At 42.3% G+C, this 27,146-nt stretch overlaps 1 protein-coding gene across 8 annotated transcripts in view; it reads left to right on the top strand.

Moving 5' to 3' along the window:
• The window catches only part of Kalrn (kalirin RhoGEF kinase), a 627,901-nt gene that overhangs the window by 268,032 nt on the left and 332,723 nt on the right, over positions 1 to 27,146 (top strand). For all 8 annotated transcript variants that reach the window (XM_076867942.2, XM_076867955.2, XM_076867941.2 and 5 more), the window contains 3 exons: positions 1,989 to 2,120; positions 4,584 to 4,814; positions 20,717 to 20,839. In XM_076867942.2, the coding sequence (XP_076724057.1) occupies positions 1,989 to 2,120; positions 4,584 to 4,814; positions 20,717 to 20,839 (486 nt within the window). The remainder of the gene's footprint in view (positions 1 to 1,988; positions 2,121 to 4,583; positions 4,815 to 20,716; positions 20,840 to 27,146) is intronic.

Here is a 27,146-nt window from a genome sequence, read left to right as displayed (position 1 = left end):
CAGATCTGTGCCTTCTAACCCTAGTCCACTATTCATTAACTCTTAGGTGAATCACCTCACCATTCTGAACTTGTTTTCTCCTCTCTAATGTGGTGATCATGAGCCTCATAGGGCTGTTATAAGGATGTGACAGTGCAGATGGAATATATAAGATGCCTAGTGTGTACAAGATAGCAGACATTACTACCATGAGTACTCACTCTATACACTATCCTGGTATCTTTTAAATTTCTCTGCCTGTTTATTTCCACCTACAACCTTCCTATCACTGAAATAAATAATTGAGTCACACATCAAGCATAGCCCTACACTTTGAGAGCAATCTAGTCATACCTTTCCTTTTAAAGTAGTGATTGATAGTGACCACTCCATTTTTTAGGACCTTGAGGATACTGAGGTATAATCTCCTATTCTTCAGCACTATCCCTTCACACTTTATTCAAGAATTTATCTGGATTGGCAAGGAAGGCATTGTTTCCCTCTGTCTCTGGCCTTCTCTCCTCAAGCTGACCATTGTCTGGAGCTAGGACTCCTGTTAGAGTATTTCAAAGAAATCCATGGACCTGGAAGAGCTGCTCCCCACACAGTTGATACAAGAATGTCAAGTTGCTTTTGAGTTCCTCTGTAAGGTGGTTATTGGAGGAACAATAACTCAGCAAAGAAGCTTCTGAGATGTCAGCAAGTACCAGCAGTCTGATGCTGGATGGCACCTGGGCACTTTTCCAGAATTGCTGAGAAATGGCCTAATGGGTCCAAAGATATACAGGATGGAAAATCAACCTTAACAGCCAGGGGCTGAAGCTGACAGTGACACCAAGTCAAGCAGCTGAGTAGTTGCAGAAGAGAATGGAATGCCAGAGCTGAGAGGAACCGAAGGAGTTAAATTTTATTTGATATTTTCCGACTTGGATTGGTTTGGATCAGAAGCAATTTTATTTGTATCTATTTTTTAATGTGATTTCCTTGGGTATTATCAGTCCTTCAGGGAAATTCATAAACCATGCTATTTTTTTTAGCTGGGGAGAAAAAAAAACTGATTCAAGACTATTTTTTCTGTGCGTTTATTTAGGGAGCTCTTTATTGTCCTCCTATGGGCTATTCTAGGCAATGAGATAAAAAGGTATTTAGGCAATTAATTTAAATGGAGCTGTGCACCCAGGCGAAGGGAATCACAGACAGAACCATTCCAGACTGTTGGGTGAAGAATTATTTGCATTTTAAAGGTGTATTTTTCCACCCAATAAATCTGAGTGATTTCAGATAGCTCATCCTTTTGTGCACGGAGACCCATCGTCTTCCACAGTTGTTAATTTTAATTTTTAAGTAATTTGATGTCTGTTAAGATATGCGTCTATATATCACATCCCAGGAGCCATTGTCACTGTAGACACAGCACAGTCTGTTCCCCTACACTGTTCTTCCTGCTCCCACCTGCAGGAACCTGACCCAAGTGGGAGTCTGTTGAGCCTTAGTCTTCATCCCCTGTGGGGACAGTCTCTGCAGAGTGCCACAGGTTCCTGGTAGTCCTGCAGGAGGTGTTCTCTACTTCTCTTCACCTCTCAGTGTGCACACAGAGCTTAGGTGTGGAGGCCTATCATTACATTGCACGCAGTCCCTATTGGGTGCCTGTGGGTGTGCACAGAGCAAGAGGCTCTGGTGTGTATGTGGGCTGTAGTGAGCGGTTCCTACACCTGTACCTTGCATTTGTTGTGTAACCTGGCAAGTCTTTAGATGACTTGTCTGGCCTCACAGTTGTATGACAAACCTCTGTGTGGAAACGATACTTCCCAAACAGCTGCCTGGCTTGGCCTTTATCTTTCTAGGGGTTAGTGTTTGGCCAATTAAAGGAAAAAGCTGTGCCTGCTGCGATGGTCTCTGAAGACCAGTAAGTCCCTGTGCTCCTTCCCAGGGTGTCTAACCCTCTCTACATAACCCATACATCCCCATCCCAGTGTTCCCACTCTCACTCACCTGGCATCTCCTTTCAGTTCTTGTCAGGAGTAGATGCTTGGTGCAAGATGTGCAGTGAAGGTGGCCTGCCGTCTGAGATGCAGGACCTGGAGCTGGCGATCCACCACCATCAGTCCTTGTATGAGCAGGTGACCCAGGCCTACACAGAGGTGAGAACCAAGAGGGGAACCAGGGGTTCTGGGTATGCATGTATGCATATGAGTGTGTGGTAAGAGCCCTGCCTGTACATGGAATAGCCTGAGTTGGACTGAGAGGCAGGTTGTCTTCTTCCAGAGATACCTGTAGGGATCTTGGTCTGTGAACTATGGGTGTCCAGCCAGGAGCCCTTAGCAAGCACCACTCCATTGTGCAGGCATCCTCTCTCTCTCTGTCTCTCAAGGCATGTACCCACACACCTACCTCACCCTGTGGGTAAAGACTGGGCTTTCTTCTCTGTGGGGAGGAATGTGAGGAACCAGGCTTGGCTCCTGTGAATTTGCTTTCTGGTTTTACAGTTGGTGAATGAATATGTGCACACCAACCTTGCTGCCACTTCTTTTATGAAGCAGCTCCTCAAAAAAACTAATTTTCTTATTACAAGATCCAGAAAATAACATGAGTAGAGTTAAGTGTGCAGGAGTGAGAAGCTGCCATGGATATGAGGACAAACTGAAAGTCCTCTCCACCAAAAAAAAAATCAAAGGCAGGGAGATAACTACAAAGTTTGGAGAAAAACTTTTTGACATGCCCTTCAAGTATAAAGGAAAGCTCCGTATGGGTACATCGTGTGGATGTCCACAGGTAAGGAGGTTCACTCACTGGAGTGGATTCCAAGGAAGGGGCTTGAGGGATAGAAAGAGATGTGACTTGGGAAGCTGGGAGAGGAAGGGACAGTGAATGCAGATCTGGCCCATGCATTTCCTCTGGGGCAGGAGTGAGAGGAGAGTTTGTCAGAATGCATTCCCAGACCACATGTGTTAGACTCACGAGTGGCAGTTAAAGATGCAGATTTCTGGGTTTCATTCTAGACTGAAGCAGAATGTCAAGAAGTATGGCTTGGGACATAACATTTTAATAACTATTGTTTCAGGCGAGTTTGTTGCATGTGTAAAAGAACCACTAGCATTTTTGTCACAGTCAAAACTGAGTTTGTATCTCAGGCCCCCCATTTCCTAGCTATGTGACCTCAGGTAAGTCACATCCCACTGAGGTTCTTCTGTGAAATGAAGGTGGGAACACCTGCCTCCTGGGATGCGGTCAAGGGTTGTAAACAGGATGCATGTAAGGCATGTGGCCCAGTGCCTGACAGTGATCAGTACTAAACATGGCAACAGAGTTTTTCATTGTCTAAGACACAAAGGAGGGGACTTGTGAGCCAAATCAGATCTCAGAAGCTCGGATTCAAATGGCCCAAAACTTTCTTTTGACAATATTGTGCCTCTACCCAGGGGTCGAGAATCTCTAAATTTATTCCAGAATAAAGAATCTCTAAATTTATGAAATACAGAAGTAGAAAGCACAATTGAGATTAATAATATACTCACTGGTTCACACTGTGATTGTGGCTGTAATTATACAATGGAGCCTTTTCCAAGCCCACCTCAGAGGTTGGGGTGGTGCCAGCCTCCTACAGATGTGGAGACTGAGGCAGAGTCCTGGAACTCAGGTTGACTTGGATTTCCAGGACTTGGCCCTCTATCTCACACCTTCCTGTGAGAGAGAGGAAGAGGTAGAGGGAATGAGTTTGCTCAGAATTCCCTGAAGAGGTCTGTCCTGGGATTGGTCATAGGATACTTATTCACATCTCAGGAGGGCATTTCCTCTGCATTATAAGCTACCTCCCCAGCAGTAAGTAATGGCAGACAGGGGTGGGTGAGCTTGAGTGGGCAGTGGTGGTTTCCTCTCCCATTCATTCTACTCTAGTGCTCTCAATCACCCAGTCAGAGAGCGTTCTGTGGCCTCATGTGCAGGATACCAACTGCCTATGTGATCCTCAACCCCCAGCCGAGCCTGAAGAAAGGGAAAAAAAATGATGTAGGGTCATAGACTGCCCCTCCTTCCCATCACAGGGGTGGAAATGGAAGCCCACCTCCATATGTTATCTCATTTAATACCACAACTCTGTGAGGTATGTGCCAATTTCATTCTTCCTCTGCAAACAAGAAACTGAGGCCCAGAGTCTCTGATCACACATCTGGAAGTTTAGAGCCACATAGAGGATGTTGAGGGAGGAAGAGCAGGAAAGGATTTTATGGTGGTGACATATTTGGCTTCATTTGTGAAATGAAGTTCTGCTGCCTGATGTTGTCCATGAGTCATTCAAAATACTCATCCAGTGCCTGCTATGTGCCAGGCATTGTTCTAGACCTGGGGGTGGGGATGAACAAGGCAGAGTTCTTGCCCTTAGCAGCTAAAATTTATGAGGGTCTCATAGACAGCTGGCTGTGGCTCCAGGCAACTTTTTTCCTTAGGACCTTCCCTCTCCTGGGCCATGGGCAGCTGTTGCTGGTTAACATGTGTCTTGGTTTTGATGAGCCTGGAGATGACTGAGATTCTCAGGCTTAACCAGGGACCCCTGGAGCAGACTTTCTTGCCTCTCTGGTTCCTTGACCTAAACTCTTTCCTTCCTGCAGGTTAGCCAGGATGGCAAAGCACTGCTGGATGTGTTGCAGCGTCCCCTGAGTCCTGGTAACTCTGAGTCCCTCACAGCCACAGCCAACTACTCCAAGGCGGTGCATCAGGTGCTGGATGTGGTGCACGAGGTGCTGCACCACCAGCGGCGGCTTGAGAGCATCTGGCAGCACCGCAAGGTGCGGCTTCACCAGCGGCTGCAGCTCTGCGTCTTCCAGCAGGACGTGCAGCAGGTAACAGGCTCTGTTCCCCTGCAGCCATCATCTGTCCCAAGAGACAGACTGAGCTCAAGTCCCTGACCTGTGGATCAGGCCCTAGGGAAGCCCAGATCGATAGAGGGAAATGGCAATTCATCCTGCAGCTGTATCCCCACACCTTGCAAAAGAAACAAAACAAAGAAAAAAAAAAAACAACAAAAAACACTGGATTTGTTAATTGCATGCTTTTTGCCTAAGCAGCTTGGAGACTGGACCTTCTTGCTGTGTGATGTTGGAAAGGGAGGCTCAGTCTCAGGAGCAGCAATTCCTTGCAGCCATATACCATTTTTCTTTTGATGAGTTTGAACCTCACTCAGTTGGTGAGATTGCTAGATAGCTTGGGGGCTGCAGGATTATCTGAGCAATGGACCACATAAAGTGAGCTCACCTCTCCATCAAGTAGGGGCAGGATACAGGGACTTTCAGAAGATTATTGGCAAGTGAACCTGTGAAACTAGGTTTAAAACATGGGTTATCATCTGCTATCCATTCCATGATTAGAGGTTGCTTTAGGTTTTAACTGTTTTGCATCGTTACATCAGTCATGGCTTTCTCTTGACCACAAATAATGAAGAAATGGAAGCTGGGTGCAGTGGCACACTCTTGTAATCCCAGCTGCTTGGGAGGCTAAGATGGGTGGATTGCAAGTTCAAGACCAGCCTGGGAAACTTAGCAAGACCCTGTCTCAAAAATGAAAAATAGAAAGGTCTGGATTATAGCTCCATGGTAAAGCATCCCTGCGTTCAGTCCCCATTATTGCCAAAAAGAAAAGAAAAAAGAAGAAGTGGAAGACAGCCTTGCCACAAATGCTCTTTCAGAAGGAATAAGCTATTCTTTTCCCCTTTTGCTTTCTGTTTCTGTCTCCTTGAAGATCCAAGGAGGGGGCCCTGAGATCTGATATACTGGGCCTGAGATGGGGATCAGTGTCACTTCCCTCTGAGTTTACAAGAGGTAGGCCAGGGGGCTTGGGCTCAAACTCCTATTGCTAGACTTTCCTGTGGCTACCTTACAATTTCTGAATTATACAAATGGAATAGTGATTCACTTTCCTTCTGTGGTATTGACTGGGTCTAATGTACAAGTGAAGCAGATTAGGCATAGGAACCTGAGAACCCACTGTGTGTGTCTTCACAGCCGTTGCTGGGAAGGGCCCTGGTACTGGAGGCCTGAGTAGACATGCAGGGTTGGGGGTCATCCCTAACACTGTGACACCTTCTGGCGTGTAGGGGGTCACTGTATAGTCAGCCCCAGGAATAGAGGGGCCTCTAGGCTCACTTCCCTTTGTTGGGCTTCCCAAACTCCCTTGCAGCACCTTCTCCTGACTGGGACCATGATTGAGTCATCAGAGGGACACTTTATGAGGGAGGGCAGTGCTAATGTGCTGGCCTAGTTCTGAAACCCTGGTGGAGAGTGGAGAAGCAGTGTCCAGCTCCTGAAATATCAAGCCATCCAGATAAATATATCACCCTGAACACAGGATAGTAGGAGGCCATCTGTGATTGAGACAGAGTGAGGTATCAATCTTGCAGGCACAAAAGAGGGAGTATGGGATGAACTCTCCATGACTCTCCAAGATGACCAAGTTGTGGACTGTGGATGGACAGTCTCCTGGGCTTCTCTTCATCTTCCTTCCATTCATAGGTCTGTGACACTAGGCTGGCTCTGGAGAGGTGCAGAGGAAATACAAGGAGGGCAGATGCAGGGCCTCCCCAAGAACAGGGGACATGCCATGTTTCAATTCTTGGGGAATGGCTGTTATCAGACTTTCCTGTGGAAACTGTGACATCTATACTAAAATGAAGAAAAAGCATAATAGCACTGCATGGGTGGCTACATCATACTCTAAAAAATGAGAGCCTTTCAATTTATATGTTGTGGGTGCTGCACAAAAGCAGGCAGAAGATTAGAAGGTGGGCATGTGGGGACTTGGGCTTTCTTTCTATGAGAACTGAATTCCCAGGTTGGTTAATTCTGTTGTTCTTTTCAGGAGATGTGACTGTGCCTTCTGAGAGCATGACTTCATTTACTGTTGTCCCACTTGCTCACATGCTCATTCACTCATCTGTGTATCTGATGCTGGCACGATGCAAAGAAATTGTGGGAGAGTGAGGGTGGCTAAATCTGGTGATGGGTCTCAGTTGTGTACCTGACATCCCAACAGCCATTACTGCTCAACAGGTGTCAGAGATGTGCTTCAGAAGGGAGCTGGACTCACACATTTGAGGGTGAAAGGGAGGGACTTGGTCTTTGGTCTCTTGACTCCTAGCCATGCATGAGCCAGTCCTAGTTTTTAGGATCAGACTGGACAAATAATATTCCTGTCCCTTGTTTCCCCAAGGGTGTTGTGATTTTGATAAACACTTTCACCTTTGCATTACATTTCAGAATCTTCAATCCTTGAATGCTTCCCTTATCTCCTTGCAAGTAGAAACCAGGGCTTCTTCCTCTCTCTGTCCCTTACAGCTCTGAGCTGTCTCTTTCTGTTTGCCGAATTTATCAAACTATTAGAGCATCCCAATCTGGGCCTTGTGAAGTGAATACCATTTAGCCCTCAAAATGGTGAGTAGCTGGAGGCTGCCTACAAGAATTGTGATATGAAAATCGTGAGTTTCCAAGTGTTTCCATCCCGGGAAGAGGACACAGGGACACAGCCTCAGTGCTCATGAAATATAAAGAACAAGGTTACCAGAGGATGCTGATGAGGACATAAGGCAATAGTGTGTTGATAATAATAGCCATAGGCAAATGTGTGAGAGGTCAGAGGTAGAGAGATTGATAGACCTATACATGTATTCTGGACCTAAGGAACCTAAGCACATTTGGGATCCAGAGGTGTTTACTAAGTAGCTTTATGGGAATCTGGCATGTGAGCATCAGTGGCCAGGGCAATGCAGAATTGTGGGATACAAGCACAGGCTCTTGAATCTGCCTGAGTGTAAATCCTGTCCTCATGTGACTTGTCTTTGTGACCATGGGCAAATCCCTCCAGTTCATGGTGCTTCAGTTTCTTCACCTCTGAAACAGGACCACCACCAACAGTACCCATCTCACGAGACAGATTGCAATACCAGAACAGTGCCTGCATAGCACGTAGTAAATCCTCTGTGTCAAGTGTCAGTCACATCTTTGAGTGGTCCTCGGGCGCCCCCTGGTGCTTGTGCTTTCCGGGGCGCCTAGCCTGATTTTCCTGTTTCTACAACAGCAGCTGCTATGTTGGTGGGTTGATTCCATTTCATTCAGAGACAAATCTCAGAGCTGCAAAGAACTGAAAGAGCATCTAGAAACTGAGACCCAGACATATACAGTATCTTGGCCATAATCACACAGCTAGTTAGAACACCTTCTGACACAGGTGTTCTAGAGAAATGTGACTTCTGGGAGCATGGAAAAGCCACAGGAGGAAGGAGGCAGGGAGACAGAGGAAGTGAATGAGAGAGGGAAAAACACCCATCACCCAGGAAGGGGGGAGAATGAAGGAAAAGGAAAAGAGGCGTAAGACAGAGGGCAATAAAACAGGTATAGCTGGGATGGGAGGAGAAAGGAAGGAAGAAGATGAAGGGAAAGATAAGAAAGAGACTGGTACCCCATTGTGGGGAGCATGCCAGCCTCTGCCTGCCTGACTTTTTGCCCAGTTACCACTTCTGGGTGTGGCAATATTTTTTCCCCTCCAAGGATTCAAATTATAGTAAAGGAAAAAAAAGATAAAGGCCAGTAAAGAGGAGACTCTGTTTAAATATCTGCTGTCAGAGCTGGCCAGACACCTTTCCTTTGGGTCCCACCAGGTGTATTCTCAGCTTTCTCTTCCCTGCTGACCTGGGAAATGATGGAAATAAGTCTTTATTTATTTATTTATTTATTTTGAAAAAGGAATGGAATGTTTTTTTAGATAAAAAAGCATATAAATTTTTATTATAAAATGTGAGTTGCATTTGAAAGTCATCATGATGCTTACTGTTTATTTTCTTTTTTAAACTTTTAAAAATTAAATTTATCTTTAACTGACACATAAAAACAAAACTTTTTATGTTAATGAAGTTACATGTGATATTTTGATACATGTATACCTTATGTAATTTAAAACTTGTTGATTTTTAGGTATACATGACAGTAGGGTGTATTTTGACATATTATACACACATAGGATTCAGCCCATTATAACTTTGATTCCATTCTTGTGGTTAAACATGGTGCGGAGTTGCACTGATCTTATATTCACGTATGAACATAGGAAAGTTCGGTCTGAATCATTCTGGAAATAAGTCTTAAAGGTAAAATTTGGAGTCATTAAGCTAAAAGAGGCATGGATAGGGCATGCCTCCAAAACTATTGCTGGCAGAATAATTTTCAGTCCTATTTTGTTTCTCCAGCTTAGTAGAGGACAGTACTAATGGCTGTAGTGGCACTCCACGACAGCATCACTGGTCTCCCCCTTTTATTATTCTCCCCTCACTCCTCCGCTTCCCATGTGTGTGAAAGGGCTAATTCAACTCCAGATAGACCTGACTTGTGAGGAGAAACAAGGACTAACTACATGCTTGCTCTTTTTGAGAGCTGCCAATTCCATTCCATTTTCCATTAGCCAGAGCGATGTTCTCAGAGTACCCCCTACAGGCTGTCTTATTCAGCCTCCCCCATTCTTCCTTGTCTTTCCCATGGTTTTTACCCCTTTTTTTTGCAAAATAAATCTGCAAATTGTTTTGGAACATACTATATGCAAGTACCTGTTTCAGGAGATTGAAGTGTCTACCTCAAGTGCAGACACACATACCTAAGGACTTTTAAATGGCACGTGGCTATCTGGGTTCAGGGTCAAAGTAGTAAAACAACAATGAGCTGGTGGAGTTGGAGCAGAGAATTCCCTCTGGTGGGGCTGAGGTTTCACTAGTCCTTGGAGCACAGGTAGGGAAGCTGGGGGTGGTGTTCTTGAGGAGGGCCTGAAAGCAGGGAGCTAAGTTATAGGCAAGGGACAGAGGAGAGGTGTAACAGGATGCTGCCTCTTGGAAGTGATGGTGGGAGGTGAGTCTGAAGGGGCTAGGTGAATTCTTGGTGGTGTGAATATACTAGTGACACATTGGAGGCTCCTGTGTCTTCCCTTAAAAATAGTGTCTTGCTTTTAAGCTGTTCCACTCAGGTGGCAGAATTTATCAGAACCTAGTGACTTATTCTGAATCTATGAAAATTAATATTTTTACTGGATAATTTTTTTAAAATGTTCTAATTAATTATACATGACAGTAGAATTCATTTTGACATGTTGTACATAAATGGAGCATAATTTTTTTTCCTCTGGCAGTACATGGTGCTGAGTCACAACAGTAGTGTAATAATGCATGTATATAGGGTAATAATGTCTGTCTTATTCTACCATCTTTCCCATCTCCACCACCCCATCCCTCTCCTCACTTCCCTCTGCACTCTCCAAAGTTCCTTCATTCTTCCCTACCCCATCCCACCCCCCCACTATGGATCAACATCTGCTTATCAGAGAAAACATTCAGCCTTTGGTTTTTTGGGATTGGCTTATTTCCCTTAGCATGACATTCTCCAGCTCTATCCATTTACCTACAAATGCCATAATTTCATTCTTCTTTAAGGATCAGTAATATTCCAGAGTGTGTATGTACCATATTTTCTTTATCCATTCATCTGTTGAAGGGCATCTAGGTTGGTTCCATAGTTTAGCTATTGTGAATTCAGCTGCTATAAACATTGATGTGACTGCATCACTGTAGTATGCTGATTTTAAGTCCTTTGGGTATAAACCAAGGCCTGGGATAGCTGGGTCAAACAGTGGTTTCATTCCAAGTTTTCTGAGGAATCCCAATACTGCTTTCCACACTGGTTGCATCAATTTGCAGTCCCACCAGCAATATATGAGTGTGCCTTTTCCCCAACATCCTCATCAGCACTTGTTATTACTTGTATTCTTGATAATGCTATTATGACTAGAGTGAGATGAAATGAAAATTAATTTTGAAGTCCGTAGTTCCTCTACTGCAAATGGATAGGGCAGTACAAATCTCATCTGCTTCCATCAATTTTTCTGGAGCCTCATGTGAAAACTTAGAACTTTTCTTATGTCAATTCTTGCTTGCCAAAGAGTGTCTGAAAGGAATTTAAGAGTAATTAAAAAAAAAAACAAAAACTCCAAATAGTCTTTCACCAGACGTAGTGACCATAGCTCCTTAATCATTCTAAACTAAGTTGGTCATTGTGCAATCCAACTGCCAGCTTTGGATAATACACAATGAGCACTGTGGGTTGCTCTTAGAATGATTAGTGGTTAAGAAAAAAAAAGTGACCAGAATAATAATGGGTGCAGAAACTTTCTCTTCTCATAAGAAGGAAGAATGAAAATATTTAAGAAACCAAGGCTCAGGGCCATCTTCTGTACCCAATCAGATCAGAGAATGCACACATGGGGGAACCATCTTTAAAGTTTGAAACATACTGGTTAATTGGCAGTTGGATTCAAACATTAGAGGGAAGACTGGTTCCAGGCCTGAGACTCCGTTACTTAGATTAAATGTGTCTATAAAATTCATGTTGTTCAAAGCTCAGGATTCTTCATGTGTGTAAATAAATGTGATCGAACATCTAATCCCATCACTTGGTTTTTCTTATTTTATACACATGAGGCAGGTAGCAGTCCCCCTGCCTTTTTTTTTTTTTTAAATACTGGGGGTTGAACCCAGCAACTATTTACCACTGTGCTACATCCCCAGTCTTTTTTATTTTTTATTTTGAAACAGGGTTTTGCTAAGTTGCTGAGGGTCTAAGTTACTGAAGCTGGCCTTGGCCTTACAGTCCTGCCTGAGCCTCCCAAATTGCTGGGATTACAGGTGTGTTCCACTGTGCACTGCTGGTTCCCATTTTTCTGATGAAGAAATTGAGGTTTAGGAAAGATTAAATAAACTTCCAGGGTCACACAGCTAGTGGCAGGTCAGGGAGTCAAACCCAAGTCCACCTAACATCAAAGTCCATGCTTGTTAGCCTCCCTGCTTTCAGGAACTGTGCTGGGTGATGGGAAAAGAGAAACACCCTGACCTTGAGAGATTTATAATTTTATGCTGGAATATCACTGATCAAAGGGCCCTGATAGATTAATTGGTCCCAAAGGATGAGATTTGCACAACAACCTACAGCTACTGACAGCCTGATATTAATCCTCAGACTACCTGAGCTATAAGACAGTCAGACTCCAATACTCCTTTCCAGATGTCCCATCATTTAAAAATTACAGCTGTTTATCTGTAGCACAAATTACCCTAAAACAGTTTCTACCCATTCTCATTTATTTTTCAGTTACAATCACATTAACTCAGCCTTGCTGATGCTGATCTTTGTGGCCTATATCTTGAAGGATATTCATTTGCTGTGGTAGTAATCAGAAACTTTAAAGTTCTCAGCTTCATTTTGTGGTGGTTGTTGTTTTTCTAATTAGTTATACACGATGGCAGAATTCATTTCGATTCATTGTACACAAACGGAGCACAACTTTTCTTTTCTCTGGTTGTACACCATCCGTGCAATCATCCATGTACTTAAGATAATGATGTCCAACTTATTCTGCCATCTTTCAGCTTAGTTTTTTGATGGCAGTCCTCTGATCATTTGGACAATTTCAAGTAGATAATAGATGCTTTTTTTGTGGCAGAGTAAAAGCCCAGAAAGAGGGCAGGGAGGAGGCTTAGAGGAATCTGGGAGGGAGGAAGAGATGGAAGGTCCTGCTCCACAGGGTTGCTTTCTGGTTGGAGTGAGGTAGATGTCCCCCCCTTTCCCTTTGGTGTCACCATCTCCGGGCCATCTTCTATCCTTCTTCCCTAGGAGGAGGTAGAACTGAGAGCTCTGGGCTCCGCTCCTCTCTGTGTGCTCCCAGCCTTTGCAGGCTAGGGAGTGAGCTAGAGGCTCCTCACTGGCCTGCTCAGACCCTTCCTGTCTGAGGACTTCATGGACTACTAGCCCCTCTTCTCCTGATTACTCCACAGCGCACCCTGCTGGCTGTGCCTTGCCCTACTTCATGCCTGCTTCATGCCCCTTTCCTACCCCAGCCTTCTTCCTTGGTATTCATGTTGGTATTTACTTTGTTTTTCTTAATGCAAACACTATCCTGACAGAAAGTGGTCTTTCTATGGTGAGCATCTTCCAAGAAAGGACCTGAGAACCTCCTTACAGCAGGTATGGAAGGCTGGTGAGGCCTGGGACACAGTGAGAGGAGGAAGTCGCCCCAGGAGTTACCGAGCCTCAGGCCTTCCTCTCCACAGTAAATTTTTAACATCCTTAATGTCCTCAGTCATTTTTTAAATTTATTATGCTAATGCATGACTAATTGGTCACCATCCAGAATCGCCTCTTTCTGATAACCCCTGTGCTTATCATGTCCTTGACCTCAACCTGCTATTTCTGGAAATATGAATACAAGGCTAAAGGATAAACAAAAAAAGCTATGGAAGGATTCTGAGCAGAGAAAAAAACATGATCAGGGTGAAGTCTGAGGTAATCTGGGTTGGAGTGGAGAGAGACTAGGAGCCACAGTCATAGTGTGTCATAGAATAGGCATGGATCTGAGAGCATTTATTTAAAAATAGATAAAAACTGCTGTCCATTTTGTTATAGGAAACAGGAGGTGTCAAGTGTGAATATGAATTTGTATTTCTCTAGTGTGGTCCTTGGACTTCTGGCATTAAAGTCATCTAACAGAGTGGAGGTCTTGTCAAACCCACAGATCATGAGGCCCTATGCCACACATTCTGTTTCAGAATCTGAGGGTGAGTGGCATCTATATTTTAGAGCCCCGGATGAGATTCCAAAGTTCAGAACCTCTGATAAATGTTGCAAGCCTTAGTGATGAGAGGCGTACTACACCATAGACTGGCATCAAGTCCCGAGGCTGGGGAGATTCTCTCAGGGAAATACCAGTTACCCCAGCCTCAGTTTTGTTGGGAAAAGACAGGTGCAGGATGGCTGGGTATTTGCAGGGCCAGGGGTTGGGGGTGGCTGAGACTTAGGGTCCTCGGATTCTCAGCTGGCTTCTACCCAGCTTTGAGTCTGTCAGGAGAAAGGACTGCAACTCTCAGGAGAAGGAGAGTCGATATACCTGCTAATGAGTTTTAGCTCAGTTTTCTCAGAAAAGTGATGGCTTTTCCTGCCATAGTAAGACATTTATTTTGATCATACTTGTTCCAAAGAGGGAACAGAAAATGACTTACTGGTAATTGGGCATTCCAAGTGGCAGTAGCATGTGCTCGAGTCAAAGCCCGACTGGAAGTTGGGTGGCACTTACTGTTCCCTCTGGAACTAACGCTCAGTGTGCTGTGCAAGGAGACAGAAATAATGAATTGAGGGACTCTCCTGGGTGCTCTTACACATCGTGTGTACTTGAGCCTTTAACAACAAAATGTGTTACAGATGCCTGATGGCACATAAACACTCCTTCATTGGCCTCAGAATGTCGGCTTTCCAAACTAGTGGGGTGGGGAGCTGGGCACCAGGAAATAGGAGTGGAAAGGGAGGAGTTTTTTCATATACATAAAGCATCAAATTCCTTGTTTTTCTTACTGTGGATCAAATTATGACAAATTTAATAGCATATTTTGAATAAGATGCTTTATCAGAGAAAGCCAAATGAGAGAATGAGAGGATTAGGATTCTGATTCCACATTTGTTCACAAAATGTCTTCATTTCCTTTCATGGATTTGCCCTTTATTACACAGGAAGCTCCAAAATCAGATTTAAAATATATAGTTATCATGAACCTTTTTAAATTTATTTGTTTATATGCAATGCTAAGAATCAAACCCAGTGCCTCACATATGCTAGGCAAGTGCTCTACCACTGAGCCACAACCCAAGCCTGCCCAAAATGAGATTTTTAAGTTTTCTTACTCATCCAGCAAACACTGTTTGAGAACACAGCAGTGAACCAAACAAAAGCCTCTCTACCCATATAGAATCTTACACTTGGAGGTAGAAATTAAACAACACCCAAACCAAACAAATATGCACTTGCCCGTCATCTCATGCTAGCCAGTGATGTGTGAGTGGGGAACCAAATGAACACACAATGGGGATGGGTTTAAAAAGAGGGTCCAGGCCCATGGAGCAGGACCTACGAATCCCTCAAGACCAGAATGGTCTCCCATTAATTCAGTCACATTCATGGCCACTGTTCGGAGATGATCAATAATTCTCTTCTAAAAGATTTTTTTCCCTTCTCCTTGGCAACTAGAAAGGACTGTCTCCTGCCCTGAAAAATATTCCAACTTGATTGTATGCTGGTTGAAATAAACATAATTAGATGAGAAAGAAAGGGGGTGATTAAGAAATTATGGATAATGGTTTTTAGATTGGCTCCCAAATTTGGTTCAAGATGTGAGTGTCTTTCTTAGAAAAGGCTTTCTGGGAAAGGACCAGTTTCTAGTTGGGGCAAGAGAAAAGAAGTAGAGCTTTACAGGTTGCCTGCTGTAATGTTGAGTCTTGGTTGACCTGTGCTATTATTCCCAGTGACTGGGCAAAATTAGTCATCTTCAGAATGGGGCAGCATAACTTCGCCCAAGAGGAGTAGAGCAGGAGTCTCAGTCACACAGGCATATGACAATTTATAGTCATGAACATTCACCGTTTATTTCCCAAGTATGAGGTACAGGCAGGATGCTGCATAGTGGGTGATGGGAGGATTCAGTATGAAAATTCCACCCTCCTTTTGTTCCCCTGGAACTCCCTGCCAGGTGGGGAAGTGAGGACCAGAGGGTGTGGAGGTGCACGAAGACACAGCTTTGAAGTAAGGGGTGCTGAGATAGAGTTGCAGTGGAAATGGGAAGCAGGCTAATGTTCAGCCCAAAAACATATGCCAGAGGAATCCACCTGAGTTCAGTTCAGCTGAACATGTACGAAGCAACAACTCTTGTGCAGTGCTATGCCGTGTCCTGGGATTATAAGGAGGTTGGAGTTCAGCAGGAGAAGACAGGTCTGTGGGCCATAATCGTTTGAACAGAATTAAAATAAAGCAACAGCCACCCAGCCAGAATGGTTACTAAAGAATAGAGAATTTCCACAGGCAGGGATTCCGAGAAGGAGCTTAAAAGGTGACTAGGAGGCAGGCTGCAGAGTGGGTATAGGGAGAAAAGGGATATAGACATTCAAGGGAAGGGGACAGAGATGAGAACCAGCCTCTATGGTGCTGAGGGGTGAGGCAGGAGCTCTCTGGAGATGGGGTAGAGAGTGAGTGGACTTCAGAGTCAGGTTAATGGGCTGCTCAAAAACTATGCCACAGTGAAAAGCCCCTTTAATAATGTATAGGTTGATTCCACTTAAGTTTGGGGTTGTGTTTTTAAAATGGATTTTTTTGTTAGTAGTATCCAGCTAGATTAACAATATGTAATTTATTTTAAGCCTTAACGTGTAAATTACTTCTTTAAAATTAAAGGCACAGTTTGCCAGAATCAGATTGACAACTGTCATTGGAAGCCACTTCCCACTCAAGTTCAGGGGCACAGCTGTCATTTATGAAAACGAGAGCATAAGTATGGAAGGAAAAAAAAAGTCTTAGGAAAAATCTGTCATCCTGTTCTACTTCTTATTACTCATTTGCTTCTGCTCCAGTGACTAGCTTTGTCTTCTACCCAGCTATTCAAGCCCTGACCTTGCGGTCAGCCTTGCTATTGGCCTCTCCAGCATCACCACACTAAATTACCAAATCCTAGCATTCTTTCCCCAAACCTGTCTCCCCATAGTCACTGACTTTGGCCTTGTCTGAGCTACCATCAACTCTTACCAGAATTTCTATGGTCACCTCCTGTTTTCCTGTGTCTACTCTTGCTTCCCTCCAATTGATGTTCCATAAATCTTGCTAACATAGAACAAGATTTTTAAAATGCAGATCAGGTGATACCTCTCTTGCAACTTTTGGGTAGTTCTCAGAATGAACACTTAAATCTCCTATTCAGCACAACAGGACTTTCTACAGCCTGGTTTCATCTTCTCTGGGTGCATTTCTTACTTATTCCCTACCCAAGCCATGTTGGACTTTTTAATGTCTAACTTAGTTTAAGTCCCACTCTCAGATCTCAACCAAACCTTACTTCTTCAGAGAGGTGTTTCTTGACCACCCCAGCTAGGATCCAATTGTTGACATTTTACACCTTTGTAATTAATGAGGAGTTGAGTGATTTATTGACCAGTACTTATTACCTCCATAGCCTGAGTTCCTGGAGGCTAGACCATGCCTGCCTATGTACTACAGCACCCACTGTTTCTTATCTGTTCAAAGTCATTGACAGATAGTTATTCATAACTATCATTCTATACCAACATGACTATTACTGGTCATTGAGTATCTTAAATATAATCTTATATTTAAGAGAAACGAGGAGTACCTAGATGGATGATCATACTGCAGAAGCAACTAGATTTTGATTAGAAAGTCAATTTATTCTTCATCCAATAGTGCTCAGATTCTGGGACTTGGCTTGCATTAACTAGACTCACCAAAACTGGTAGATATCTAGAATTCTAATGCTGCAAAATAATTTTTGGTGCGTAATATAATTGTCAGGTATGCTAGTTTCTGCTCAGAGTCACATTTCTCTGCTGTGCAGAATCTACCTACGAAGCTGGGCTGTGTTTCCAGGGTTGGAGAACATGAAACCAGAGTCAAGAGAGTTTATGGTCTGAATGTGCACATCGAGCAGTGAGAGCTCTAAATGATCTGGCTGGAAACAAAACATTCAAAAATCAGTATTTTTAAAAAGACCTCAAATATCCATCCTTGGGTACTTTCTCTGTTTTTATGTATTACTAAAGTAATTTTGTTCACTTCCTAAATCATTTGCTTTTGTATTTGTTAGGCTGGTTTTCAAGAAGCCCCTGAATCTCCAGGTTGCACATATTTTCCCCACAGCTTCAGTTCTACCAGCAGAAGTTGCACTAAGAGGTGACAATAAAAGATCACAGAACCAAGTTATGTTTAAATGGAGGAAAAGCCTTTCAGATATGAAATAAGTAGGATTTTAAGTGGTAAAGGCATAGCTAATTAAGTAAACTAAACGCCACTAACTAAAAATGAATTGATATTTTAAAGAAAGCAATGCCACTTAGAAAGGAAACAAATTACCTAAAAACCAAAAAGGTTTAAAAGTCGTGCACTCCAGGGAGTGCAAAAAGGAGCTGTGTATGCACTAGTAGATGAAACATATACCTCTTCAGTCAGTGTGCTGTTTCTAGTTTCTTAAAACTAGAGATATAAAAATGAAATAAGATAAATTTATGAAAATATTGGGAGATAAGGTCATACTTATCTAAATTTTAAAAAAATGTGATATGAAAAATCTGTTATAAATTCCAAAAGCACTCATGAAAGGTTACAAGATAACTCTTTTATATATGAAAAAATATTTCTCAAACCTCAATTCATTATCAAAAGGGACTAATAAAAGTTTAAATATGCATCAAAATTCTGTAACTTAACCTATGATACAATATCTGGGGAACTTTGTGTCTAGAAATATTTATCATTGACCTTGTATGCCAAAGCTTTTAATTCCCTTTATGAGACAATATCATGAGATGTAATTGTGGCAGGCCAAGTAAAAATATACTCTCTTGACTTTTTTTTTTTTTTTTTTGGTTGAAATTTCACCACAAATAATTCTAAAGAAATGTAGGTTTTTCTAAGAAACACTCAAGATTTCCTTTCCATTCTGCTTACAGTGTGTGCAAAAGGTGAAATACCAGCATTATCACAATTACTTTTTACAAATGGGCATCCAGAATATTATTTTAAAAAATACATTGCCAGAATGTTATATACAGTGTTTACAATATTCATACCTAATGTTTAGATAAACAACCATTTTGGATAATAGTGGATAATTGTCTGACCTTTCATCTTTGTTACATGAATGCTTGTTAAACCTCATTTTTTACATTTACATAGATCTGTCTCTGAACTGCGCTATGTTGGTGTGGACTTTGGGATGATGACACTAAAGACTTTGAAGACCTCCGTACTTTGCACATTTCAGACATTGATTAACCTAAATGCCAGAGTAAGCGAAGTCAAAGGCTGGATTCTGTAGAGCCTGAACTCCCATACCTGTAGGCCATGGAACGATTTGTTCCACCTCTGCTTGCCACAGGGCAGTCTGTGTAAGAAACAGGAATCAATGGAAGCATCCTTTTTAACAGACACAGTTCATCTAAATCACTTCCCAAAAAGTCCTTCTAAACTCTGAGAAGTCCAAAACATCATTAATCAAATGTTTAGTTAATGGCCAGCAGGAGCAGAATGGGCTCAGTTGAGTATTGGCAGAATCCTGGCAGGTGTGTCTATACTATAATTCTGATTTACTGAGTGCCCAGCTCTTCAGAGACAAGAAATGAACTTCTTTCCTTCCCCCTGGGCTGCACACATTTTTTGTGAAGCCATCTGTGAGAATACAAAGAGAGTGTAAAGACCTTTGTCCCTGCCGTATTTCAAGGCTTTACTCAGGGGTTTCCAAGCCCTCTCCCAAGTGTCCCTTGGGAAACGTATTTTCTCACTTTCTCATTATCCCCTCACTTGTCCTTTTACTGCCCCAGCCACGTCTGCTCCAACTTTTATATACATTAAGACTAGTATCCTTGGGCCAAATCACTAGACTTATAAATTTTTTATTTGTTATGTTTAGATATACATGATAGTAGAGTGTATTTTGACATATTATATATACAGGAGTATCACTTCCCATTCTTATGGTTGGACATCATGTGGAGTTACACTGGTCATGTATTCATATATGAACATAGGAAAGTTATGTCCTATTCATTCTACTGTCTTTCCCATTCCCATCTCCCCTCCTTTCCTTTCATTCCCCTGTGTCTGATCCAATGAATTTATATTCTTTGCTCCCCCTCCCTTATTATATGTTAGCATCCACATATCAGAGAGAACATTTGGCCTTTGATTCTTTGGGATTGGCTTATTTTACTTGGCATGATAGTCTCCAGTCCCATCTATTTATTGGCAAATGCCATAATTTCATTCTTCTTTATGGCTGATTGATATTCCATTGTGAGTATGTACCACATTTTCTTTATCCGTTCATCTGTTGTGGAGCACCTCAATTGGTTCCATAGCTTGGCTATTGAAATCACTAGATTTTTAAGCCTGGAAGAACATGGCATCTCCAATACTTACTATAAGAATCATAAAGGCCTTAGAATACAAAGACCTTAACTTATTTGGTTGGTTGGTTGGAGCTGATTGGAAGAGAGGAAGAAAGAAGCCAGAGAAGGCTTCTGTGCTAGGGATCAGCAATCTTAAGCTGACTACTATAGGCTTTACTTCCAAGATTAGGGGCCCAGGGAGTGTGATGAAGCAGAATCTCCATGACTGGTCATCACTGCTATGAGCATTCTTGTGGCGGAATGAAGACAGGTTGTGAGGGTCAAGCCAGTGCCTAACCTGCCACTACCTAATTTCCTGCCAATTTGTCTGACTCTACATGACTGGAGTAGAGGCAATGGCGGTTTAAACTTTGCCTGATGGTCTTTGTAGCTTATTTAAAGCATAGTTTAGCATGTACAAGGCCCTGCATTCACTCTCTAGAACAAAACCAAATAGAAAATAAAAATGAATAAAATGATGGGATAATTAAGACTTAGAAAGCTGAAAGAATGAAGGAAGTCTATTCTGGAGATCAAGGAGTTGAATTTAGTTAAAGGTAGGATATTATATTGCCAATGACTGCTGAAATCCCTTGTGTTCATAATGGGCTAAACATTTCCACCAGACTGCTCTTGCTGAAGCTAAGGAATGTAGGACTGAAGCAGTTGCATATATTGTTATATTTATTTCCTTTTTCTGGGAATCATTGTTTTTGTTTTTCTTCTCTGGCCAGGTGTTGGATTGGATTGAAAACCATGGTGAGGCCTTTCTCAGCAAACACACTGGGGTTGGGAAGTCCCTGCATCGAGCTCGAGCCCTGCAGAAGAGACACGATGACTTTGAAGAAGTGGCTCAGGTGAGATGTTTGGGTGTGTGATGAGAGCATGTTGGTTTGATAGCCTGTGGCTACTAAGCCTGATGAAATGAGGCCTTTGTGTTCTCGTAGCTCACTAGATTAGTGGTAAAGAGACTCCCAAGTTTATGGTCTTCAAAGAAAATTTTCCTGCCAGCATCATCTAAAAATGCCTTGTCTACAAGATGGTGTTGGCAGGCAGGTAACATTATTAGAACCATCATCAACCCAGGGCTACTGCTGTTAACTGTCACTGCCAGTGAGTCTGAGCTAAAAGTCACCCTGGCTCTGCTTGTAAAGATGTGTACCTTCCAGGACTCTGAGGAAGAATTGCTGGCCACTGGGAAGAATGTGCCCAGACATTATACCTTAGGATCACTTCACAAAATTTAGTCTGTAATTCATATAGCATTCAGTCTTTTATCTGAGCTGTGCAGGTGACCCCAAAAGAACAGTTTTCTAACTTGTGCAAAGATAACAGTATGAGAGAACCCAATCATTTGTCTAATGCTAGAATAATAAAACCGGTTTTCTTTCCAGAGCCTCCACCTCAACTATTTTATCATAGATGTAAAGAATGCCTTTATTTTATTTGTTAATTTTTATATGGTGCTTAGGATCGAATCCAGTGCCTCACACCTCCTAGGCAAGTGCTCTGCTACTAAGCTACAGCACCAGGCCTATCTTTACTCTTTACTTCTCTGTTGGGGGATTTCCAAATGGATCCTGAAAAATTTTCATCTTCAAGATGAAATATGCTGTCTGCTTGTTTTGTCAGGTGGGGTTAATTGTAGTAGAAAATAAAACTCTTAAGCGTTGGGGCATGGAGGGCAGCTGTATGGGATTGAGAGGTGGGTGCTGCTGAAGCTAGGAGGTGCAAAGCTGTGTTTTGCCACATCACAGCTTTATCCAGGACTGGCTGTGATCCCACCATGAGGTAGCCCTCAGTATGGGTGCCACTCTTTGTTGTGCAAAGTCCCAGCCCTTATCCAGGGAGGCTGCCAGTCCCAGACAGACATGCTGTGGGCTCAGAAAGAGAGGACCTATGAAGAAGCAAAGGAGAACAGGGAAGCTGAGAAGTATTACTGCAACTCCAGGGAAGCTACAAGAATATGCTAAAAAGAGAGAGGCCCTACAGGAGCCAGAAACCCACATCTGCAATGACCTGAACTCGGGGGATGTGGGTGTTTTCCCACCTGGGGGGATAGGCCCCATATGGAATCCTGTGCATTGTTGTTGGGAATGGAAAATGGTGTAGCCCCTAGGGAAAACAATATGAAAAAGTTCCTCAAAAATTAAAAGTAGAATTATAAGACCATCAATTCCATTTGGTATATTCCCCAAAGAAATTAAATCAGGGGCTCAAAAAGATATTTATATATCCAAGTTCACAGCTGCATTTTTTTAATTTGTTCTAATTAGTTATACATAATAGTAGAATGTGTTTTGACACATCATACATAAATGGAGTATAACTTCTCATTATGGTTTTATATAATGTGGAATTATACTGGTTATGGAGTCATATATGCACATATGGTATAATGTCCAATTAATTCTATTATCCTTCCTACCCACTTTCCCCCTCCCCTCCTTTTAGTCTCTTCTGCCTTTTAGTCTCTTCTCTCCTTTTATTCTCTTCTGAAGTACCTCGATTCTTCCCTAGCCTCCCATCCCTTATTGTGAATTAGCATCCACATATCAGAAAAAACATTTGGCCTTTGATTTTTTGGGATTGACTTATTTTGCTTAGCATGATATTCTCTAGTTCCACTCAATCACCTATAAATGCCATAATTTCATTCTTCTTTAAGACTTAGTAATATTCCATTGTGTATATATATATCACATTGTCTTTATCCATTCATCTGTTGAAGAGCATCTAGGTTGGTTCCATAGTTTGGCTATTGTGAATTGAGCTTCATAGCAGCATTTTACACAATAGCCAAAAGGTGGAAGCAATGCAAGTGTCCAATGGTGGTTGTGGGTAAATAAAATGTGGCATATCCATACAACATAGTATCATTCAGCCTTAAAATGTAAGGAAATTTTGATACATGGTGTAAGTGTGTGTGAATTTTGAGGACATTATGCTAAATGAAATAATGTAGTCACAAAAGGACAGATGTTGTATGATTCCACTTATATCTCAGGTTCCTATCTGCAGAGAGTGGGGCTTATGATACTAGGGAAAGTCTGTTGGAGTAGAATCATCCCAGAGCTTGGGTGCTCCTGCCTCTGGGCTGCCTTGTGGCTTAGCCTTTTCTTAAGAAGGATAACCCCAAGCCACCTGTACTCCTGACCTGGTAAAGCCCTCCCAGTTCTCTTGGCCATGTGAGTCTTGGGAAAAGACCTGTGAGGGGCCTGTCATTTCTGTGTGTTGTTAAAACCAAGCAAGTCTGTGGCCACTCCAGTTTCCTTTTTCCTGCCTCCTCCTCCATCTTCTCATTGACATTTGATATTCCTTTCATAAGGGCCAATACCTTTCATTTTGTAGCAAAGATACATTAACTTAAAATCATACTAAAGAAATAAGGAAACAACGGACACATTTTTGAGAGTTACAGTTTCATCACACCAACCCTGAATGATAGTTCCAGCTTGTTTTACAGAAGACAACCCTGAGGCTCAGAAAGTTCTTCAATGTGGCCCCATCATTCAGCTTGTCCGTGGCTCTGCTGGGATTATCTGGGTCTGTTGGACCCCAGAGTCATCTTCTTACCCTTATGCTATGCTGTCCCATTTTATCGAGGTGTAGGAACTGGGTATAAAATTCATTTCTGAAGGCTCTGTTTGCATGTGAGATGTGCAGGACAAAGAACAAGAATGGTGAGAGCGGGGCTGCTCCTGTACCATCCTGTTTGATGTTCATTGCAACCATTCTGTTTATCCTGCTAACAAGTAGTCCATGGATATCATCCCCACCTCCCCGCCTCTGCATCCAGACTGCTTTTTGAGGGAGAAAAGAGTTCTAACTTCCAGGAATCCCATGCTTTTAGGAGGATTGTGTCTTCTGGAAGGGAAGACAGTGTGGACTGAAAAGGGAGAATGGAAGTGGGGGTACTGAGGTCATCGCATTGCCCTGAGAATGGGCCAGCAGACGTAGAGCCTCTGATCCAGAAATTTATCAACCCTGTTTTGTTCTTTAATTTTCATTCTGGGGAGAGTGACCAAGAGTTGTTGGTCTACATGAGGAATCCAGCTCGGACCCCATTGATGGCAGTTTGGTGTTGGTAGCAATCTGGCTGACACCTACTTGGTTCTGTGTGACCTGATTACCATGTAGTGGGAATGGGACTGATCTGGAGGAAAAGGCCCTTTTTTCTTACTTGCTTCACATGCTCTCAGTTAGGTGAGGGTCATGGGATCAGTGGTGAAGGACCATGATAAAAAGCCAGAATATGGAAACTCTTGTTTCTTCTTTAAGATTGCTGTTCCTGGGATGTGGCAAGGAAGGACACTGCACATGGAGAATAGGGGGCTGGAGGCTTGCTGTGAGCAGGACTCTAGAAGGTTGCAATTCTGTCAACCTGAGCTGATATTTAGAGGAGGTTCTAAGTATCCATTCTTAGTATTCAGGTTCAAATAAATGTCTTGAATCAGAGCAGGAAGAGAGCCACCACATCTGCTAGAACTCCTAGAAATTTCCCCTTCTTTAGGGAAAACAAGCCACCAAGCAGAGGAAATCGTTGTCTTGGAGAAGAGATAGAAGAGATTGAGGGGCCATAAAGCCCCTGGACAAATGCATCTCCACTCTAAGATAATGGGACTACCTGTGATTGGCCACTCTGAGGTGAAGACGTTTAAGGTAGCTATTAAAATAGACATAAATGATAAACTGTGAAGAATTAACACAGAAATCCATTATCCATCATTCATCTCTACCTTAAAATGTTAATAGCTTTCGAATACATTTTAAACATATTCTTCAAATCGTTTGAAGATGAAGTATTCAGGAGTCCTCAGTTCGTCCTGCAGGTGGCACTCTTTGAATAGGCTACACAGGCTGCCTGTCATGGAAAAGGCGCCACAGTCCTGACAGCCTTCCTGGGGAGGCAACCAAGGTGCCGGTGCTACACATTCTGGGATGGGGATGCACCAGAGGATCTGTGTGCATGGAACTTTCTTGGCTGAGTTCCTGAGGTTGTCCATGCTGACATGAGACCTGGGCATTAATGGACTCCCTCCTGGTTCTGGTAAACACTTGACTCAATTTGCCTATAAACTCAACAATTTACTCAGGCCATAAAATAAAGTAGGTATTAAAAGGCACTAATAATGTTTTTTCGTGGCACATTAAGTGTCATTGGGAGTATAAACAAATATAAGATAGAGTTTCTGCCTAGAATAGCCTAGTTGTCAGGGGACAGATGTGTTCATGTCTGTCCGGGGGGGGGGGGGGGAATAGAATGTGGTACTGTTATGTTGTCCTGAGATATTTACTATTACTTGGGAGGAAAGTACTCAAATGCCTGTGGTTGAGATAGCATCTGTGCCTACCCCGTTAGTGGTCTGCTTTATGGCCTCATTATCTGAAATGCCAGACTTTCTGCAAGCTAAGTTAGTCAAAAATTAGCAAGCATTTACATTCAAATATATATTACCTAGAGCCTCAAAGCACCAAATCACATTTAAGCAGCTAAAGCATGTTAACTAACATTAGCATAACATTTCTGAAAGAATAGACAATTTAGAGGAAGATTTAAGGAAAATTAAAAGCATAGGCATGATTAAGTAACTCATTCAATAATCTCTGATTAATTGTTTTGCCATATGACCTTGGATTTTTTTTTCAAACTTCAATAGAGCACACTACAAATTATTCATTACATGTTTGGGTTAAAAATAAAATATGTAGAAATGGAAGGAAAGCATTTTAGTGGATCTGTCAGTGACCTTGACCACCAAAGATATTCAAGGTATAATTAGGAAACCTATGACAGTACTAAAGGGCAAATAGAGTAGGTAATGCATAGATAGAGAAAGCAAGTGCCCTCAGAGTTAGACAATAGCCTTCATCAATATCCATGTCCCACCAAGTCTCAGTGTTGGGTACTGTGGAAATTTTTTAAAAAGAGGCATGGTTTCTATCTTAAAGAAATTCTAATCTAATGAGAAACACGTATCTGATATATTTTAATCCTCAGAGTAGTTCCAAAATAAGAGATGAGAAATAACCTTCTCCCCTTTGGACTTTTTGAGGAGAATTGCTAGTGAAAGCTAGGGAAAATGATTATTTTATCTGGAGAGCCAGTAAACATAGCTGCCAGGATGAGGTGCAGTGAACTTTGGAGTAAGTTCCATCTTGTCTTCTTGCTGGACACAATGACCATTTATAGCAGTTGCAAATGCAAGCAGAAAGAAAAGTTGAGAGAGCTTAAATAGATGTTTTTTTTTCACACTCCAGCTTCTTAGCAAGAATAAAAGGTTCTTAGGCAGATGAAAAAAAATACTGAGAAAGCCAGGAAAATGCAGAAAAGTTAATGTCATGCAGTGGGCAAGTAAAAGAATGTGAAACAGAGCATAAATGAAGGACAATCTTGCCCTTTGAATCTTGCATGACACATCTCCCATTGGGGTGGATTCAGAACATCCCAAAACCCTGGCACTGGGGAGAAGTTGTTGGTATGAGCTGATGGAGAAGGGTCTTGTGACTACTCTTAGAAGAAGGAAGAAGTCCTTTGTGTGAGTGACTTCCACCAAAGGTTTAGAAGGTCACTTTTTGTAGCTCTGATGTGGAAAATTGGGAGGGAGACGTTATGGAGAGCCCACCACAAACCTCTTATCAAGTCCACAAATTGTCCCCCTCCTTTGCTGCTTTCTTCTGGAAACAAATGACACATTCAGAAGACATTGGGACTGCATTCATAATAAGTTTAAAGTTCTGGTAACAACTGAAAGATTTGAAAGCACAGGTGGTGTTTTTATCTCTCATCTTATGTGATACATGACTATGGAAAAGAAGGAGGGCTTTGAGAAGCCAATGGCTGCCTATGTAAAGGATGTTTTAAAGTTTTTTTGTAGATAATGGGGGTATAGTTCAGTGGTAGAACATTTATCTAGTATGTGTGAAGCCCTGGGTTAGATCCCTAGTATTGCAGTGTGTGTGTGAGTGTGTATACATGATACACATATGATATATTTGTACACACATTTGAACATATTTAGTATAAAATATACATAAATACATATATATATATATATATCTTTTTTATTGGTTGTTCAAAACATTAAAAAGCTCTTGACATATCACATTTCATACATTAGATTCAAGTGGGTTATAAACTCCCATTTTTACCCCAAATACAGA

Source organism: Callospermophilus lateralis, chromosome 10 (assembly GCF_048772815.1).
Source record: "Callospermophilus lateralis isolate mCalLat2 chromosome 10, mCalLat2.hap1, whole genome shotgun sequence".
In the NCBI taxonomy this organism is placed as follows: domain Eukaryota; kingdom Metazoa; phylum Chordata; class Mammalia; order Rodentia; family Sciuridae; genus Callospermophilus; species Callospermophilus lateralis.
This window is presented reverse-complemented; position numbering and strand designations above follow the sequence as displayed.